This window comes from Acipenser ruthenus, chromosome 2 (genome assembly GCF_902713425.1).
Source record: "Acipenser ruthenus chromosome 2, fAciRut3.2 maternal haplotype, whole genome shotgun sequence".
NCBI lineage: Eukaryota > Metazoa > Chordata > Actinopteri > Acipenseriformes > Acipenseridae > Acipenser > Acipenser ruthenus.
In genome coordinates, this window is record NC_081190.1 from 426,083 (window position 1) to 446,840 (window position 20,758).

A 20,758-nucleotide genomic window follows, 5' to 3' on the forward strand; every position below is an offset into this window, starting at 1 on the left:
TCTGAGCCAGAAAGTATACAATAATTGACAGATAGACTCTGAATAGGATCAAATGCAGCAGTACGCACAATTAATGCAAAGCTGTAAGAAAGAATATATACTGCAGATCAGCTTTAAAGGTTTTGTGCTTGAGAAAGCGAAAAAAAAACAACAAAAAAAAAACAGAACCAGTGAGACAGCTTAAAAAGAAGCTGCTGTTTGAGTCTCTGCAAATTGAGAAGAGACCTCTCACATTCCCAGAGAGGCAGGCATGTTGAAGAGATCTCTCACATTCCCAGAGAGGCAGGCATGTTGAAGAGACCTCTCACATTCCCAGAGAGGCAGGCATGTTGAAGAGACCTCTCACATTCCCAGAGAGACAGGCATGTTGAAGAGACCTCTCACATTCCCAGAGAGGCAGGCATGTTGAAGAGACCTCTCACATTCCCAGAGAGGCAGGCATGTTGAAGAGACCTCTCACATTCCCAGAGAGGCAGGCATGTTGAAGAGACCTCTCACATTCCCAGAGAGGCAGGCATGTTGAAGAGACCTCTCACATTCCCAGAGAGGCAGGCATGTTGAAGAGACCTCTCACATTCCCAGAGAGGCAGGCATGTTGAAGAGACCTCTCACATTCCCAGAGAGGCAGGCATGTTGAAGAGACCTCTCACATTCCAAGAGAGGCAGGCATGTTGAAGAGACCTCTCACATTCCCAGAGAGGCAGGCATGTTGAAGAGACCTCTCACATTCCCAGAGAGGCAGGCATGTTGAAGAGACCTCTCACATTCCCAGAGAGGCAGGCATGTTGAAGAGACCTCTCACATTCCCAGAGAGGCAGGCATGTTGAAGAGACCTCTCACATTCCCAGAGAGGCAGGCATGTTGAAGAGACCTCTCACATTCCCAGAGAGGCAGGCATGTTGAAGAGACCTCTCACATTCCTAGAGAGGCAGGCATGTTGAAGAGACCTCTCACATTCCCAGAGGCAGGCATGTTGAAGAGACCTCTCACATTCCCAGAGAGGCAGGCATGTTGAAGAGACCTCTCACATTCCCAGAGAGGCAGGCATGTTTGTAGAGCTCTCCCAGCCCTGAGGGAACAGACCTATGTGCTGAAAGGCGAGACACAGCTTTTGTTCAGTCCAAAGACACACACCAAACACATACAGAGGAAATTATTTTTCTCTCTCCAAGGTAATGCTGGTCCATTACTGTTAATTAGAGCAGCTCTTAAAAGCCAGACACAGAGTCCAGACTGTGATGCTCTTTCTGACAATGTACAGAACTTTCTCTAGTTCATCCTTTTGAAAAGATAAGAAAAAAAATCCTAATGAATCAAAATGATCAGCTCAAGAATGCAGACCATTACTTGATTAGCTTCTACAGTAGCTTCATTTACACTGGCGTGTAAGAGCAGTTCTTTGTACAAACTGTTCTATACGTTTCTGGTTCTTTTTGGAAGTTCCTCTTGCAAGGCCAGCACAGCAATAAACCAGCGAACACTCTCTCACACACACACACTCTATTTAAATTCTTGTCAAAACCAAGACTCCTGCCATTACATCTATATTTGTTAAGTGCTAAGTCAGCTCAGAAGGTGAACAGCTGTTGAGCTAATTCCAAGCTGTCTGGAGCTGCTGTGAGCTGCAACTTTTATCAATTAGTGTTTAAAATATCAGCCCTGGCCAGCTGACTGAGTACAAGACAGACGTCAGCTCCTGTTGGATCGGGTCATGGGCGCTTGGTGTTTGGTACAGTTGGTGAGGCAGGAGTGGACTGGTCGTCTGGTTCAGCACACTGGCATTCTCTGTGTAATGGACTTGTTATGTCACAATCATGTCAGTCTCTTTCACAATTACACAGGTCACTTTGAACGCTGAGCCCAAGTCCTGGGTTAACTCTCCTTCAGGGAGCCAATTTGCTTAATAGTGACACCAGTCGGTCAGTCAGTCACACACGTACTGCCTTCCTGGCAGAGCATTGAACAGCCAGTTACTTATTAGATTTCTAGTGTCTGTTTATAGAAACGCTGTATTTGAGGGTTTCATTAGTAAAGTTATCGGATGTTGTCAGGAAATCTAGCAGGATTTATAGGTCAGACTTTACAGTGTAAGGTCAGATTTCTGTGGTTGTCAGTGACTCTACCATTGCTTCAATGTGCAGTACAGTAAGATGTATGGATTCAATGTGCAGTACAGTAAGATGCATAGCTTCAATGTGCAGTACAGTAAGATGCATGGCTTCAATGTGCAGTACAGTAAGATGCATGGCTTCAATGTGCAGTACAGTAAGATGTATGGCTTCAATGTGCAGTACAGTAAGATGCATGGCTTCAATGTGCAGTACCGTAAGATGTATGGATTCAATGTGCAGTACAGTAAGATGCATGGCTTCAATGTGCAGTACAGTAAGATGCATGGCTTCAATGTGCAGTACAGTAAGATGCATGGCTTCAATGTGCAGTACAGTAAGATGCATGGCTTCAATGTGCAGTACAGTAAGATGCATAGCTTCAATGTACAGTACAGTAAGATGCATGGCTTCAATGTGCAGTACAGTAAGATGTATGGCTTCAATGTGCAGTACAGTAAGATGTATGGCTTCAATGTGCAGTACAGTAAGATGCATGGCTTCAATGTGCAGTACAGTAAGATGCATGGCTTCAATGTGCAGTACAGTAAGATGCATGGCTTCAATGTGGAGTCCAGTGTGTGGACCAGTGGTTAAAGAAAAGGGCTTGTAATCATGAGGTCCCCGGTTCAAATCCCACCTCAGCCACTGACTCATTGTGTGACCCTGAATAAGTCACTTCACCTCCTTGTGCTCCGTCTTTTGGGTTAGACGTAATTGTAAGTGACTCTGCAGCTGATGCATAGTTCACACACCCTAGTCTCTGTAAGTCGCCTTGGATAACGGTGTCTGCTAAATAAACAAATAATAATAATGCATGGCTTCAATGTGCAGTACAGTAAGATGTTAAACATTTGTTTGAATCCCTAAAGAAAGAAAGCAGCACCTCTGCACCTCAAACAAGCCAGGCTTACTAATCAGTAGCTGCTTATCTTTACAGTGATGCCACGTGATAGAGTCACACTGACATCTCAGGCAACACAGCGTTCCTCTGATTTTATTACAAGTGTATGAGATTAAACATAGCGGCTACCCAGACAAAATCAAAGATCGCCAACGGGCCCCGGATTCAAATAATAAATCAACAAACCATTTCAGCTATGCAGTATTAGTATAACTAATTATATTGCAATACTGAATAATGTCTTTTACTTAAGGAGAGCATCTTCAGATATTAAACGCCATTCCACCACTGCGTTTCAATCAAAATAACTCCACTCAATAGAAACTGATTAGAGGGTATGGATTTCAATTCAGGCTAAATCTGCCTTGACATCCATAAAACCTTATTCATCAGTAAGCTCTAGGCTATACATTACAATTATGTACCAAATACAACACATAACGTTAACTGTTTTGCTTATATATGATAACCAGTAAATGCTTCCTTAGAACAGTGTTTTCACTGAACACTAGAATGTGCAGGCATTCAAACTGTGCGTATTCACCAATAACTGTGATTCAAACGTACCTTTGCCGTACACGATGCAGTAAAAACGCTTTGTCTAAAACATTGCCTCCCATTGTGTTTCATTTTACAGATGGGACTTACAGTGAGGCACTTGGCTTCAGGCAGGCGGGGGGTCTTACTGCCCCAATCCCTGAGATACAGCTGCCAGGGCTGCTGACCTGTGAAGGATCATGCAGTCAGACCGAGTGTGGCAGTGTAGGGTAGGAGTGATGCGTTGGATTCATTTGGATGGAGCTCAAACGCAGGCTGCCAATGTTTGCATCCTCCAAGCCCCTTGTGATTGAATTGCTATTTGGTGCCCAGCCATTCGTCATCAGTATAAATCTTCAGTTTGTTTGCTCCTGTGTGCATTCATGTTTATCTTAGAAAAGTTTTGCAGTTAACTGCAAGTCCCTGGCTAAGTGGTGTAGGCAAGACTTGAGTCTCATTGGATTCGTCTTATTAAATAAATACGTGAATAACTAAATAAACAAACATGATCCCAGCCACACTGTGACTCCCTGAATTACACACATCACATGAGATCTTCAACACTATTTGTGTGGTATAACCTTCAGGCGATTCCATCACAATATCACTTTATCAAAAGCAAACTAATAGCTGGAGTCGCAGATATAAACCGAGTGAAAGTTCAAATCACTGCAGCTTTAAAGTGGTATGTAAATGTTAACCAGAACTGGTAAAGACTTGCTGATGTTATCCCAGGCCAGTGATACTGTACACTGTGTAGTGGGGAATGAAACATCTGCCAAAAAGGACGCTGTAGTAGTCATGTAAGTCTGCTTCATTCACACACCCACACCTCCATACCACCGTCTCCTCACTGAGGTGAGTCTGCTTCATTCACACACCCACGCCTCCACACCACCGTCTCCTCACTGAGGTGAGTCTGCTTCATTCACACACCCACGCCTCCATACCACCGTCTCCTTACTGAGGTGAGTCTGCTTCATTCACACACCCACACCTCCACACCACCGTCTCCTCACTGAGGTGAGTCTGGTTCATTCACATGCCCACGCCTCCACACCACCGTCTCCTCACTGAGGTGAGTCTGCTTCATTCACACACCCATGCCTCCACACCACCGTCTCCTCACTGAGGTGAGTCTGCTTCATTCACACACCCACACCTCCACACCACCGTCTCCTCACTGAGGTGAGTCTGCTTCATTCACACACCCACGCCTCCTCACCACCGTCTCCTCACTGAGGTGAGTCTGCTCCATTCACACACCCACGCCTCCACACCACCTTCTCCTCACTGAGGTGAGTCTGCTTCATTCACACACCCACACCTCCATACCACCGTCTCCTCACTGAGGTGAGTCTGGTTCATTCACACGCCCACGCCTCCATACCACCGTCTCCTCACTGAGGTGAGTCTGCTTCATTCACACACCCACGCCTCCACACCACCCTCTCCTCACTGAGGTGAGTCTGCTTCATTCACACACCCACACCTCCATACCACCGTCTCCTCACTGAGGTGAGTCTGCTTCATTCACACACCCACACCTCCATACCACCGTCTCCTCACTGAGGTGAGTCTGCTTCATTCACACACACACGCCTCCTCACCACCGTCTCCTCACTGAGGTGAGTCTGCTTCATTCACACACCCACGCCTCCATACCACCGTCTCCTCACTGAGGTGAGTCTGCTTCATTCACACACCCACGCCTCCTCACCACCGTCTCCTCACTGAGGTGAGTCTGGTTCATTCACACACCCACGCCTCCATACCACCGTCTCCTCACTGAGGTGAGTCTGCTTCATTCACACACCCACGCCTCCACACCACCGTCTCCTCACTGAGGTGAGTCTGGTTCATTCACACACCCACACCTCCATACCACCGTCTCCTCACTGAGGTGAGTCTGCTTCATTCACACACCCACGCCTCCATACCACCGTCTCCTCACTGAGGTGAGTCTGCTTCATTCACACACCCAGGGATATTGTTGCACCTCAGACCTCTGAGGACTTCCAAAATAAACTCAGTCAGAAAGTCCCAACTTCTGCAAGTTACGTTTTGTGTCTATTTCAAAGATCTGCAGTGCATCGTATCTTCATACCGCCACAATAAAACTTGTAGACCATCATGCATGTCTTTGCATTGTATTTGTTGAGGGTCCTCATTAAAAAATGGGGACCCTTATGTGCTGCTTGTGCCCTTGCATCTGCCTGTCTGCCTGTCACAGTCTATATGGTAAAGCCTTGGTTTTGCATTGGCCTGACCAGACTTTTTTTATCATGCTCTCCTAGTCTCCTGTAGACACTGCGGATTGCACTTGGCTGGAATCTGATCCACGCCTGGGAACCTGTTTAGTGATCTTGAAAATCGCCTTTGACAGAAGACATGATTGTGATTATGCCACTGTAGCGTGATATTACAAGGTGTCAGTATTACATGTAAGATCCACCACTGTTTAGATTATTCACATGAACCCCATTGTCTGCACAGTGCTGGGGACCGCTCCCCACACACACCAGACCTGGGTGCCAGTATGCATTACATTGAGTTAACGCATGACCTACAGGTACTTCATTTAGAAACAGTTTTGCTATTTTAATAAACTCTGTACATTTTTATAAACCCAATACTTGGTATGTATAAATCATTTAACACATACCATTTTAATTGGCATGTATTTACATTCTGTTCATTAAAAAAAAAAAAATCTATGAACCTTTTGCAGCAGAGAAGGAAATGGCATTGAATAGCAGAATTGAATTTGCATTAAAAAATGATACAGTGCTATTGAACACATAAATAATTCAGCTTCTCACCTGTGTTGATGCTTATCATCCTGCTGGGTGATATTTATTCCTTAGAAGAGTGTTAACTCTGAATATTGTAATGGATAATGTGCAATCAGACTATCATAATGGAAATGTTTTAATGAAACTGCAGATGGTTTTTTGCTATATATATAGAGAGTCAGTTTTAGTAAAATGCTCCAGTAGGGATAATAATAAAACCGTGAGAAGATTCATGCTTCATTGTGGAAGGGATTAATGTCTTATTTCTCTGCGGGGGAGCAAAAAATCACGGGTGAGCTGCACGAATCCACGTAATCCACCTTCTGGCAACACTGTAGTTGACATGCATGATCCACGGCTGTCTTGTAGTTTGCACAGCCCAGTGACGTTGTGCTTCAGAATTTCTGTGGCGTGTTCATTTTAGGTTGCGACTATGTAAATGTCACCGTGATTTACGATGGCTTAGGCAATGGCTTTGGTTGCAGGCTGGTTGTAAGCCGGGTAAAACGAGAGTAAACAGTGCTCTTCTTCCCCTGACCACACTTGCAGACAGCTCCCTGCTCCCAGCTCCCAGATCCCTGCTCCCAGCTCCCAGATCCCTGCTCCCAGCTCCCAGCCCCCAGCTCACTGCTCCATGCTCCCTGCTCCCAGCTCCCAGCTCCCTGCTCCCAGCTCCCAGCTCCCTGCTCCCAGCTCCCAGCTCCCAGCTCCCAGCTCCCTGTCCCCTACTCCAAGCTCCCAGCCCCCAGCTCACTGCTCCATGCTCCCAGCTCCAAGCTCCCTCTCCCTGCTCCCTGCTCCCTGCAATCTGCCACTTTATCTGTTTTAATTCATTTTATTAGTCTTGATTGTGTTTGTATTGATTTTATCTTACTTTCGACTTTTATTAGTTAGAAAGCTCACTGAGCCTGCTGTGGAAGACGGTTATGGGAAATCGCTCCACGTTTAAGACATGTGTTAGATAATAGAAATCAGAGTTTACTGTGGTGTAGGCGTGAATGCTGCCTGACCTGGTGGAGAGAGGGATAGAGTGATGGAATCCTAGCAGAATCACAGGCTGGAGGAGAGAGGGATAGAGAGTGATGGAATCCTAGCAGTATCACAGGCTGGTGGAGAGAGGGATAGAGAGTGATGGAATCCTAGCAGTATCACAGGCTGGTGGAGAGAGGGATAGAGAGTGATGGAATCCTAGCAGTATCACAGGCTGGTGGAGAGAGGGATAGAGAGTGATGGAATCCTAGCAGTATCACAGGCTGGTGGAGAGAGGGATAGAGACTGATGGAATCCTAGCAGTATCACAGGCTGGTGGAGAGAGGGATAGAGAGTGATGGAATCCTAGCAGTATCACAGGCTGGTGGAGAGAGGGATAGAGAGTGATGGAATCCTAGCAGTATCACAGGCTGGTGGAGAGAGGGATAGAGAGTGATGGAATCCTAGCAGAATCACAGGCTGGTGGAGAGGGATAGAGAGTGATGGAATCCTAGCAGTATCACAGGCTGGTGGAGAGAGGGATAGAGAGTGATGGAATCCTAGCAGTATCACAGGCTGGTGGAGAGAGGGATAGAGAGTGATGGAATCCTAGCAGTATCACAGGCTGGTGGAGAGAGGGATAGGGAGTGATGGAATCCTAGCAGTATCACAGGCTGGTGGAGAGAGGGATAGAGAGTGATGGAATCCTAGCAGTATCACAGGCTGGTGGAGAGAGGGATAGAGAGTGATGGAATCCTAGCAGTATCACAGGCTGGTGGAGAGAGGGATAGAGAGTGATGGAATCCTAGCAGTATCACAGGCTGGTGGAGAGAGGAATAGAGAATGATGGAATCCTAGCAGTATCACAGGCTGGTGGAGAGAGGGATAGAGAGTGATGGAATCCTAGCAGAATCACAGGCTGGTGGAGAGAGGGATAGAGAGTGATGGAATCCTAGCAGTATCACAGGCTGGTGGAGAGAGGGATAGAGAGTGATAGAATCCTAGCAGTATCACAGGCTGGTGGAGAGAGGGATAGAGAGTGATGGAATCCTAGCAGAATCACAGGCTGGTGGAGAGAGGGATAGAGAATGATAGAATCCTAGCAGTATCACAGGCTGGTGGAGAGAGGGATAGAGAGTGATGGAATCCTAGCAGTATCACAGGCTGGTGGAGAGAGGGATAGAGAGTGATGGAATCCTAGCAGTATCACAGGCTGGTGGAGAGAGGGATAGAGAGTGATGGAATCCTAGCAGTATCACAGGCTGGTGGAGAGAGGGATAGAGAGTGATGGAATCCTAGCAGTATCACAGGCTGGTGGAGAGAGGGATAGAGAGTGATGGAATCCTAGCAGTATCACAGGCTGGTGGAGAGAGGGATAGAGAGTGATGGAATCCTAGCAGTATCACAGGCTGGTGGAGAGAGGGATAGAGAGTGATGGAATCCTAGCAGTATCACAGGCTGGTGGAGAGAGGGATAGGGAGTGATGGAATCCTAGCAGTATCACAGGCTGGTGGAGAGAGGGATAGAGAGTGATGGAATCCTAGCAGTATCACAGGCTGGTGGAGAGAGGGATAGAGAGTGATGGAATCCTAGCAGTATCACAGGCTGGTGGAGAGAGGGATAGAGAGTGATGGAATCCTAGCAGTATCACAGGCTGGTGGAGAGAGGGATAGAGAGTGATGGAATCCTAGCAGTATCACAGGCTGGTGGAGAGAGGGATAGAGAGTGATGGAATCCTAGCAGTATCACAGGCTGGTGGAGAGAGGGATAGAGAGTGATGGAATCCTACCAGTATCACAGGCTGGTGGAGAGAGGGATAGAGAATGATGGAATCCTAGCAGTATCACAGGCTGGTGGAGAGAGGGATAGAGAGTGATGGAATCCTAGCAGAATCACAGGCTGGTGGAGAGAGGGATAGAGAATGATGGAATCCTAGCAGTACCACAGGCTGGTGGAGAGAGGGATAGAGAGTGATGGAATCCTAGCAGTATCACAGGCTGGTGGAGAGAGGGATAGAGAGTGATGGAATCCTAGCAGAATCACAGGCTGGTGGAGAGAGGGATAGAGAGTGATGGAATCCTAGCAGTATCACAGGCTGGTGGAGAGAGGGATAGAGAGTGATGGAATCCTAGCAGAATCACAGGCTGGTGGAGAGAGGGATAGAGAGTGATGGAATTAGAAGAGTGGTGCCATTCTCATGTTTCAGGTACTGTAGATGTGAACGACTTGTTTGTGAAGGTTTGTGTTTTATAGTTTGAACTGCGTCAGGCAGCCGATGGTTCAGTTGGTTGTTTAGTAAACTGTTTGATAAAATATCAAAATCCACATTGAAAGGTCATATTTCAATTAGAAAGGAAATGTGAAAAAAATAAAAATAAGTTTTGCAGCTCCTTCCTCTAACTTTTTTCCTAATTTTCCATTCCACTGTACAGTGTAGTTTACCCTTCTGTGCAGCAGCATGAGGTTACACATGTCAAAATATAATCGCGTTATTATTTTTATACATCCAGCATTGTAGCTGATTTTACAATAAATTATATCTGTCCTGATTCAGCGAGGACTTGTGTCCAGATTTTTTTTTTTTTTCAAGGAAAGCAAATCACATCCCTGAGCTGTGCTCTAATGAATCATCGTGAGCATTTGTAGTTCTTTATCATCGTTATGGTTTCTAGATGGTAATATAGCTGATGTATGTGTGCCAGCAGGGCCCCTGAGAGAATGAAATGTTTCATATCAGTGGAATTCCAACTTGTTTAAACAGAATGAGTAACGATGATAATAATGGTAATGAACAATCACTGCTCGCTGTAGAACCCCAAGGTCAACACAAGACAACATTAGCAGATATTAGGAGGTCTTTTAACTCCGCGGATCTCAGGATAAGGCACTAGCTACTGTAGGCAAGGATTGCTCTTTTTTTGTGCAGGGTTTACTTGCTGGGTTTTTAAACATTCATTTAATCAGGAAGAAAAAAGAGAGAACTCATTGTGCCTAAAACCATTCTTTATCGCAATGAGGCTTGTGAGATATCCAGCTACCCAGGTCCACAGTAGCATGCAGATTACCTGCTTGCTTCCCCCAGCAACAAAGCATTGAGCGTTTGAAGAGGTACAAGTTACCAGAAACGTTAGCAGTTCCTTTGAAGCCCCAAAGCAGACTGGGAGCAGATACTGAGACAACTGCTTAAAGGCCATAGAGTTAGAAAATAATTCCAGTAACCCTTTCCTAATGCAAATTACCATCACTGTGTGTGTGTGCTTGTGTGTGTGTGTGTGCGCGTGTGTGTGTGTGTGTGTGTGTGTGTGTGTGTGTATGTGTGTGCGCGCGCGCGTGTGTGTGTGTGTGTGTATGTGTGTCCGTGTGTGTGTGTGTGTGTGTGTGTATGTGTGTGTGTGCGCGTGTGTGCGTGTGTGTGTGTGTGTGTGTATGTGTGTGTGTGTGTGTGTATGTGTGTGTGTGTGTGTGTGTGTATGTGTGTGTGTTTCTGTGTATGTGTGTGTATGTGTGTGTGTGTGTGTGTGTGCGTGTGTGTGTGCGTGTGTGTTTGTGTTTCTGTGTGTGTATGTGTGCGTGTGTGTATGTGTGTGTGTGTGTGTGTTTCTGTGTATGTGTGTGTATGTGTGTGTGTGTGTGTGTGTGTGCGTGTGTGTGCGTGTGTGTTTCTGTGTATGTGTGTGTATGTGTGTGTGTGTGTGTGTGTGTGTGTGCATGTGTGTGTGTGTGCGTGTGTGTGCGTGTGTGTGTTTCTGTGTGTGTGTGTGTGTGTTTCTGTGTGTGTGTGTGTGTGTGTATGTGTGTGTGTGTGTGTGTGTGTGTGTGTGTGTGTATTATTATTATTATTATTATTTATTTTTTAGCAGACGCCCTTATCCAGGGCGACTTACAATTGTTACAACATATCACATTATACATTATACAGATATCACATTATTTACATACAATTACCCATTTATACAGTTGTTTTTTTTTACTGGAGCAATCTAGGTAAAGTACCTTGCTCAAGGGTACAACAGCAGTGTCCCCCACTGGGGATTGAACCCACAACCCTCCGGTCAAGAGTCCAGAGCCCTAACCACTACTCCACACTGCTGCCCTAATGTATGTGTGTGTGTGTGTGTGTGTGTGTGTGTTTCTATGTTATTTTTTCCCTAGCAATTAATGAATAAAACAGCCCAACTCTTGTACATTTTTCAGTGCTGCAAAAGATAGGCATGTAGGATTTCATAGAAGTTTATTAAACATTTAGAGCAGAGAGGCCTACAGTAGAAGCAAGGCACAAACATGAGCTGAAAGGATCCTCCCCAAATATTTCATATGTTCTGAAGTGTGATTTCTTAACAAAAAAACAAACAAAAAAATGACGTAGGAGCCTTTTAATTACAGTAATTGAAGAAGCTTCCTGAATATTTTAACCAGATCACAAAACAAAGCACAAAAAAAGTCTAAAAATAGGATAGAAATATTTTGCATTTGAACACAAGAACTGTAGTCCTGCCCCCAGAGACCAGTCACACTTTGATTGCAGTGCCAGTGCCAGCCAGTATAGAAGACAAAGGCCTGCTCCCGTCTGAACAATGTGCATTTCCACTTCACAAATTCTGAACCATTACAGGACAGGGCAGGAGAACTGATTAGTGAGCCTCTTGGAAAGGGAAATGCTTTGATAAGGTGAGGTTAGTTTACGCAGTTTTGTTGTGTTAGTTATACTCATTAGCAAAGACAAATGTAAATAAAAATTAAAATAAATCCCTTGAAGGCCTCTTGGATAAATCAGTTCAGGATTCTTTAAATTAGGATTAAAGCTAAGTATGTATTAATATATTATATCCATGTGAGTTTAGTAATGTAAGAATAACAGAACATAAGAACATTTAGGAATGAGAGGAGGCCATTAGGCCCATCAATGCATGTCCAGTTCCTAATAGATGATTTATCTCAAAACTTCTGAAAGGAATCCAGTGATTCAGCAACAACAACATGGCAATGTAACCCATTCCATACCCTCTCCTACCCTCTGCCCCCTCAGTCCTCTTAACATGGCAATGTAACCCATTCCATACCCTCTCCTACCCTCTGCCCCCTCAGTCCTCTTAACATGGCAATGTAACCCATTCCATACCCTCTCCTACCCTCTGCCCCCTCAGTCCTTTTAACATGGCAATGTAACCCATTCCATACCCTCTCCTACCCTCTGCCCTCAGTCCTCTTAACATGGCAATGTAACCCATTCCATACCCTCTCCTACCCTCTGCCCCCTCAGTCCTCTTAACATGGCAATGTAACCCATTCCATACCCTCTCCTACCCTCTGCCCCCTCAGTCCTCTTAACATGGCAATGTAACCCATTCCATACCCTCTCCTACCCTCTGCCCTCAGTCCTCTTAACATGGCAATGTAACCCATTCCATACCCTCTCCTACCCTCTGCCCCCTCAGTCCTCTTAACATGGCAATGTAACCCATTCCATACCCTCTCCTACCCTCTGCCCCCTCAGTCCTCTTAACATGGCAATGTAACCCATTCCATACCCTCTCCTACCTTCTGCCCTCAGTCCTCTTACTTTCCAAATGGTCCTGTTTTTTGTGCTGCACTTGAGGTACAGTATTAGTTAGGCCAAATCCTTTTAAGACATAGTCTTACCTATATATGATGCAGGCACAGTCCCTGCAGGTGCCACAGTTTTCAATGTCCTGACCCGTCCTGTACGAGTGCCTCCTAGAGAGAGAGAGAGAGAGAGAGAGAGAAAGTGAGGGGAGAGAGAGAGAGAGAGAGAGAGAGAGAGAGAGAGAGAGAGAAACATGTTCATGTTCTTGAAATTGGCAGTTCCAAGGGTTTCATCTGCTTTCATTTAATTCAGGGATTTGAAATTGATCAATCTGGTTTCTGTTAACCTTTTAGTTATAAACAGGATCTTCTACTTCCTGTTAATTCTGCACTGAGCGGGCTGGATAGCATTGTTTTATCTTACTCCTGGTGAAGTCTTGTAATGTGTCTCATGTATTGTATTGTGTTGTTGCATCGTGGTTGTTTATGATGGAAGTTAAGTATATGTTGTCTTTGCTGCAGTTTGGTCACCATTCTGAACGCTAACTTGTTCTCAACCGCTTTCTTACCTGGTTACATAAAGGAATTGAATTGAATTGAATGTTCGCATGAGGTACACGTGGCTGAGTAGTTACTGTGACGTACTGGACTCAGTTTAGACTGTCTTGGGATGGCTATGTCCCATTCCTCCAGCAGCACAGATGCTTCAGCAAGGACTCGAGGGATTTATATATGATTCTATAGCCAATCAGGGCTTGTGGAACTGGAAAAGGTCTACAAGCTGGCAAAACACGTTCCAGTGGTTCAAATAAATGATACCGCATTGCCTCCCGGTCCTGCAGCTTGAAACACAGAGTCTTCCTGCTGAGTCCTGAATACCAGGTCACACTAATGAGAAAGAAAGCTGCTCTGAAGCCTCAGCTTGGTGCAACAACACACCCGCTTGTGAATATTTGAATTACTGTATTTAAGCAGCTTACTAAAATACAATAATTATACATTCTTCAATATATTATCAAATACAATGGTGTGCATCAGTTCATCTCTTAGAAAGCCACAGACCCACTTAATAAAAAAATTCATAGTTGTCATCATGCAAAAAGAAACTGATGGCAATAAAACATACTTGCCCCTCCTGAAGCAGCTCTTAATAACAGATCTGTGTAATAGCTGTTTGAGCAGTGCAGGACAACCCTACCCAGCTCTCTATTTGTAATGAATGGTATTTATTTGATGGTCCTGGATCGTGGCACCTGGGCCTTCTTTGTATTATTTGTTAACAAGGATAGGGCAATACCCAGTCAGTAAAGCCAGCATTTTCAACAGACTGCTGCAAAAACAGGTCTTCTAACAGACATGAGGGTTTACTAGTAAATCTGACAGTGAAGGCACAGTGAATCCGTCCCACGGTCTGTGCTTAAAACAGGATTAAGAGTTATCAAAACACAGCTGGGCTTTTCATAGAGACACTCCATACTGTATGTCTTACGCATGGATGTGCACATAATGCATATCTCAGCTGCTCAAGCCAGTATAGTTAGCACCCCTGAGCACAATTTACAGTGCTGTATTTCAGCGGAACAGCCACATAGATCTCTGTGTTTCCTCAAGCAGAGTGTGAAGGGTTGACAGCACACGGGATTGGCAGGTAGCTCACGCCCGTCAGAGGGCAGCTCATCAGGAATGCAGAGGGTTCAGGCAGTGACTGGACTGTACGGCACTAAAGTATAAAATAGCTGGTAAATAAGGGAGCTAACCAAAAGCAATCTGTTACTGCGCGCAAAAAAAAACAACTCATCTGGAAGCAGCTCAACAGTGAATTGAGATTTCATGAGCGTCTGTGTGTGTGTTGAGGGGGGGGGGGGCGGGCAGGCTAAGTGCTGCAGTAACTGGAGCAATTAAACCACTGCACGGGGTCTGTTTTATCAGTTGTGTGCAATTAATCACCGATAGCAGTAAAAGCAATATGATTTGTTATTTTATTTTGTTTAACCTTTATTTGCCTCTCGACTACAGCTCTTGCTCTTTAGTTGAATGGCAAGTGATTCGTCTTTGAACCGCCTTGTTTGCGATCATATCCAGCCTTTGCCTTTCTATTCAATTCAATGGGCGGAGATGCCAGGTCATTACCATATGCTTACATGGAGGGAGTGGTTTCAAATATAACACCCTAAAGACACAGTATAGCTTAACATTGCCCTTATAGAACTTTACCATGGTGTTTTTGAATGGTATTTCTGCAGTTTCACCTCTCTGTGCTTTACGATGCTTCCCTATGCTTTACCACACCTCTCTGTGCTTTACAATGCTTCCCTATGCTTTACTACACCTCTTTGTGCTTTACAATGCTTCCCTATGCTTTGCCACACCTCTCTGTGCTTTACAATGCTTCCATATGCTTTACCACACCTCTCTGTGCTTTACAATGCTTCCCTATGCTTTACCACACCTCTCTGTGCTTTACAATGCTTCCCTATGCTTTACCACACCTCTCTGCTTTACAATGCTTCCCTATGCTTTACCAGACCTCTCTGTGCTTTACAATGCTTCCCTATGCTTTACCACACCTCTCTGTGCTTTACGATGCTTCCCTATGCTTTACCAGACCTCTCTGTGCTTTACAATGCTTCCCTATGCTTTACCAGACCTCTCTGTGCTTTACAATGCTTCCCTATGCTTTACCAAACCTCTCTGTGCTTTACAATGCTTCCCTATGCTTTACCAGACCTCTCTGTGCTTTACAATGCTTCCCTATGCTTTACCACACCTCTCTGTGCTTTACAATGCTTCCCTATGCTTTACCAGACCTCTCTGTGCTTTACAATGCTTCCCTATGCTTTACCAGACCTCTCTGTGCTTTACAATGCTTCCCTATGCTTTACTACACCTCTCTGTGCTTTACGATGCTTCCCTATGCTTTACCACACCTCTCTGTGCTTTACATTGCTTCCCTATGCTTTACCACACCTCTCTGCTTTACAATGCTTCCCTGTGATTTACCAGACCTCTCTGTGCTTTACAATGCTTCCCTATGCTTTACCAGACCTCTCTGTGCTTTACAATGCTTCCCTATGCTTTACCAGACCTCTCTGTGCTTTACAATACTTCCCTATGCTTTACCAAACCTCTCTGTGCTTTACAATGCTTCCCTATGCTTTACCAGACCTCTCTGTGCTTTACAATGCTTCCCTATGCTTTACCATGCCTCTCTGTGCTTTACGATGCTTCCCTATGCTTTACCACACCTCTCTGTGCTTTACATTGCTTCCCTATGCTTTACCACACCTCTCTACTTTACAATGCTTCCCTGTGCTTTACCAGACCTCTCTGTGCTTTACAATGCTTCCCTATGCTTTACCAGACCTCTCTGTGCTTTACAATACTTCCCTATGCTTTACCAGACCTCTCTGTTCTTTACAATGCTTCCCTATGCTTTACCATACCTATCTGTGCTTTACAATGCTTCCCTATGCTTTACCAGACCTCTCTGTTCTTTACAATGCTTCCCTATGCTTTACCATACCTCTCTGTGCTTTACAATGCTTCCCTATGCTTTACCAGACCTCTCTGTGCTTTACAATGCTTCCCTATGCTTTACCATACCTCTCTGTGCTTTACAATGCTTCCCTATGCTTTACCACACCTCTCTGTGCTTTACAATGCTTCCCTATGCTTTACCACGCCTCTCTGTGCTTTACAATGCTTCTCAATGCTTTACCACACCTCTCTGTGCTTTACAATGCTCCCCTATGCTTTACCAGACCTCTCTGTGCTTTACAATGCTTCCCTATGCTTTACCATGCCTCTATGTTCTTTACAATGCTTCCCTATGCTTTACCATGCCTCTCTGTTCTTTACAATGCTTCCCTATGCTTTACCAGACCTCTCTGTGCTTTACAATGCTTCCCTATGCTTTACCACACCTCTCTGTGCTTTACAATGCTTCCCTATGCTTTACCACACCTCTCTGCTTTACAATGCTTCCCTATGCTTTACCAGACCTCTCTGTGCTTTACAATGCTTCCCTATGCTTTACCACACCTCTCTGTGCTTTACGATGCTTCCCTATGCTTTACCAGACCTCTCTGTGCTTTACAATGCTTCCCTATGCTTTACCAGACCTCTCTGTGCTTTACAATGCTTCCCTATGCTTTACCAAACCTCTCTGTGCTTTACAATGCTTCCCTATGCTTTACCAGACCTCTCTGTGCTTTACAATGCTTCCCTATGCTTTACCACACCTCTCTGTGCTTTACAATGCTTCCCTATGCTTTACCAGACCTCTCTGTGCTTTACAATGCTTCCCTATGCTTTACCAGACCTCTCTGTGCTTTACAATGCTTCCCTATGCTTTACTACACCTCTCTGTGCTTTACGATGCTTCCCTATGCTTTACCACACCTCTCTGTGCTTTACATTGCTTCCCTATGCTTTACCACACCTCTCTGCTTTACAATGCTTCCCTGTGATTTACCAGACCTCTCTGTGCTTTACAATGCTTCCCTATGCTTTACCAGACCTCTCTGTGCTTTACAATGCTTCCCTATGCTTTACCAGACCTCTCTGTGCTTTACAATACTTCCCTATGCTTTACCAAACCTCTCTGTGCTTTACAATGCTTCCCTATGCTTTACCAGACCTCTCTGTGCTTTACAATGCTTCCCTATGCTTTACCATGCCTCTCTGTGCTTTACGATGCTTCCCTATGCTTTACCACACCTCTCTGTGCTTTACATTGCTTCCCTATGCTTTACCACACCTCTCTACTTTACAATGCTTCCCTGTGCTTTACCAGACCTCTCTGTGCTTTACAATGCTTCCCTATGCTTTACCAGACCTCTCTGTGCTTTACAATACTTCCCTATGCTTTACCAGACCTCTCTGTTCTTTACAATGCTTCCCTATGCTTTACCATACCTATCTGTGCTTTACAATGCTTCCCTATGCTTTACCAGACCTCTCTGTTCTTTACAATGCTTCCCTATGCTTTACCATACCTCTCTGTGCTTTACAATGCTTCCCTATGCTTTACCAGACCTCTCTGTGCTTTACAATGCTTCCCTATGCTTTACCATACCTCTCTGTGCTTTACAATGCTTCCCTATGCTTTACCACACCTCTCTGTGCTTTACAATGCTTCCCTATGCTTTACCACGCCTCTCTGTGCTTTACAATGCTTCTCAATGCTTTACCACACCTCTCTGTGCTTTACAATGCTCCCCTATGCTTTACCAGACCTCTCTGTGCTTTACAATGCTTCTCTATGCTTTACCAGACCTCTCTGTGCTTTACAATGCTTCCCTATGCTTTACCATGCCTCTCTGTGCTTTACAATGCTTCTCTATGCTTTACCAGACCTCTCTGTGCTTTAGTGATTTTTTTTCTCTGCTTGTTTAATGGTCTAAATTTCAGTCTGCAGACAGTTCCAGAATTTAAGTTGACATTTTTTAACTTTTTTTTTAATTTTTAATTTTTTTAACAACATTTTGTGCTTTTGGACAAAAGTTTGCAATTGAGCCAAAAAAATCCAACAAAAAAACAATGTTGTAACAATGAAGGTTCCTTATAAAAAAGAACAACCAAACAACAAAGCCACTGTTTACCCACCCGGGGTTTCGTAGTGACATGACTACAGCAGGCTCCAGGAATGTCAGTATCAGACTGCCAGCTAAATCAGCTCCAAACTGAGCACACTTCCTGTATCATCTCAGCATGAGCCTCACTTGAGTTCTGTAGGTTTACTATTAGGACTTGTTCACACAGCTGTGAGGGAGAGCTGTAGGTTTACTATTGGGACTTGTTCACACAGCTGTGAGGGAGAGAAACATTTGTTTAACAGGGGTCTGATTGCTCAAACTCCTGGCTGAGATCATTTAAATAATCTACTTAATTGGGGGTAGCTTTGAAGCCAGCACTGTGTGTAGGATTAGCATGAGCTTCGAACCCTGCACACATTAACCCTTTGATTGCCACTGCAGACTGAGTAAGACATGCAACTTGACTTGAGGTCATAGAAGACAGGCTCCTGGTCCACAGCAATAACTGTTAGGCTCTTCTCTATTACAACAACAGCAGTGAATGTGTTTAGGGTTATTGCTCTGAAAAAAACAAACACAATCATTTCTTATTAGCCCAGCAGGGATGAACTCCACTGCCCTCGGCTTACATAAGCTGCTGCTGGGCCCTGAACAGAGTGCCTTTCTTATTTGGGTCTCTACGCATGGTGGTCATTTCCCTTTGAAAGGGAGTGTATCTGACAGGTCTGCAGATAACCGCAGGAGCTGAAATAACATGACAGCAGAATCCTCTTCATTAACTTTCTGTGGTTTTGTTCTGCCTAGTATTGTGAATTGTGGTGTGTATAGTAGTTTAAATCACTGAAAATAATGTTGTAGTTCATGACAGACCCTCTTGACACAGAATGTGTCACTAATGCAATATATTTGATGATTATTGAGATTGGTAGAAGATTAAGCATTTGGCCTCAAAGGCACTTTGAGGGGGCATCGCCTGGCTGTTGGGACGAGACAATAGACCCTGACTGTGGTTGACCATGGGGTAATTGAAAGACAGGGGGCGATTGGGGGAGGTGGAGGGAAGAGGGATGAGTGACAGGACAATTCAGATTTTTTGCTGAAAGGTGATGTAATGTGGGGGGGGGGGGGGCAATCCTTCCTAACAAGCAAGTTAAAAACGTTCATAAAGTCTCTCAGCGTCTGCTTTTCAAACATGATCATGTCAGCAGCTCAATAAACACACCTGAGGAGTTCAGTATTTCCATATCGTACCTGTCGTGCGCTTCCATTTGCTGTGGGTGCAGTTTATTTTTATTTTATTCATGGCATGTGGTATGATGAAATGTTGAGCTATAGGTTAAATACATCTCTGATTGCATCTGATTGCAAGCCTTACTTTCAGGTAGTCTTGCACTTCCTTTCTCGTTCCACTTGGAGAGTGAAATTGTCGCCAACCCTACAACTCCTTCTTTCTTGTTATTAACCAATCAGCTGCTTCCCATACTGACAGGCGTGCTTTTCTGACAGTAGCATGCTTTGACCCAGAAGGGAAACAGTACGAGACTTCCTGAAAGTAAAGCAAACAAGCTGATAATTGGTGTGTACCTGCTGTGGTATCAACTGTGATCTTTTATAACAAAACAGGTCCTGTTTGTTCTGCAGTTTTAGTTCTATGCAGATAAAGCACTGGAGTGTTTCAGATCTCTGAGCAGCAGCGTCTGCTGCATTGTTCCTCTGATAGGAGAACATGCTTGATGGGAAACACTAATAATTGATGGCGTTTACACTTGAGGTATGAGCAAAAGTGACTGCTGACTTTAGCACATAATTAGGGCTTCTGATTTTCGGTTTTAACCAATCAAACCCTATGAAACACCCCCGATACAAAAAAATAAAATCGGTGGATAGCCAATAAACACCGGAAAACACCGGAAAACACCGGAAAAACTGTGGAAATGGTTAATCTATTCACGTTGACTTTACCCTTATCACATTAAAAAAAATAAAACCTACTACAAAAATAATAATAAATACATTTCCCAGTGCTGCTGGGCAATGCCCCGCCTTCCTGAGTTGTATCTATCATTGATTTGTTCTGAATACTTTAAACCCGCCCCAACTACTGAGTGACAGCACATTCCTACATTTCTATTGGAGACTCCGCTTGCGAGATTTAAAACAAGATTACAATCAGGATGGAGGCTTGTTAGCGGGATTTAAAGCTGCATTACACTTAAGATACGGAGGATTTAAAACAGAATTGTGGCGAAATGTACAAAAATGCCTACACACAAAAACCACAGAAGAATGTGCCTGTGACCAGAGGGATTTCATTGTGGAAGACAGCAAAGGAAAGAAGGTAGCTGTGTGGTCCAGTGGTTAAAG

The 20,758-nt window shown here is 44.6% G+C and overlaps 2 protein-coding genes across 3 annotated transcripts in view; one reads left to right on the forward strand and one right to left on the reverse strand.

The window, feature by feature from the left end:
• Positions 1-20,758, forward strand: part of LOC117403985 (dedicator of cytokinesis protein 2-like) — a 428,344-nt gene that overhangs the window by 204,355 nt on the left and 203,231 nt on the right. The window lies entirely within an intron of this gene.
• LOC131697403 (uncharacterized) overlaps positions 1-20,758 on the reverse strand; it is a 116,724-nt gene that overhangs the window by 36,125 nt on the left and 59,841 nt on the right. Inside the window, exon 3 of the mRNA XM_058985727.1 lies at positions 12,954-13,028. Within this exon, the coding sequence (XP_058841710.1) occupies positions 12,954-13,028 (75 nt within the window). The remainder of the gene's footprint in view (positions 1-12,953; positions 13,029-20,758) is intronic.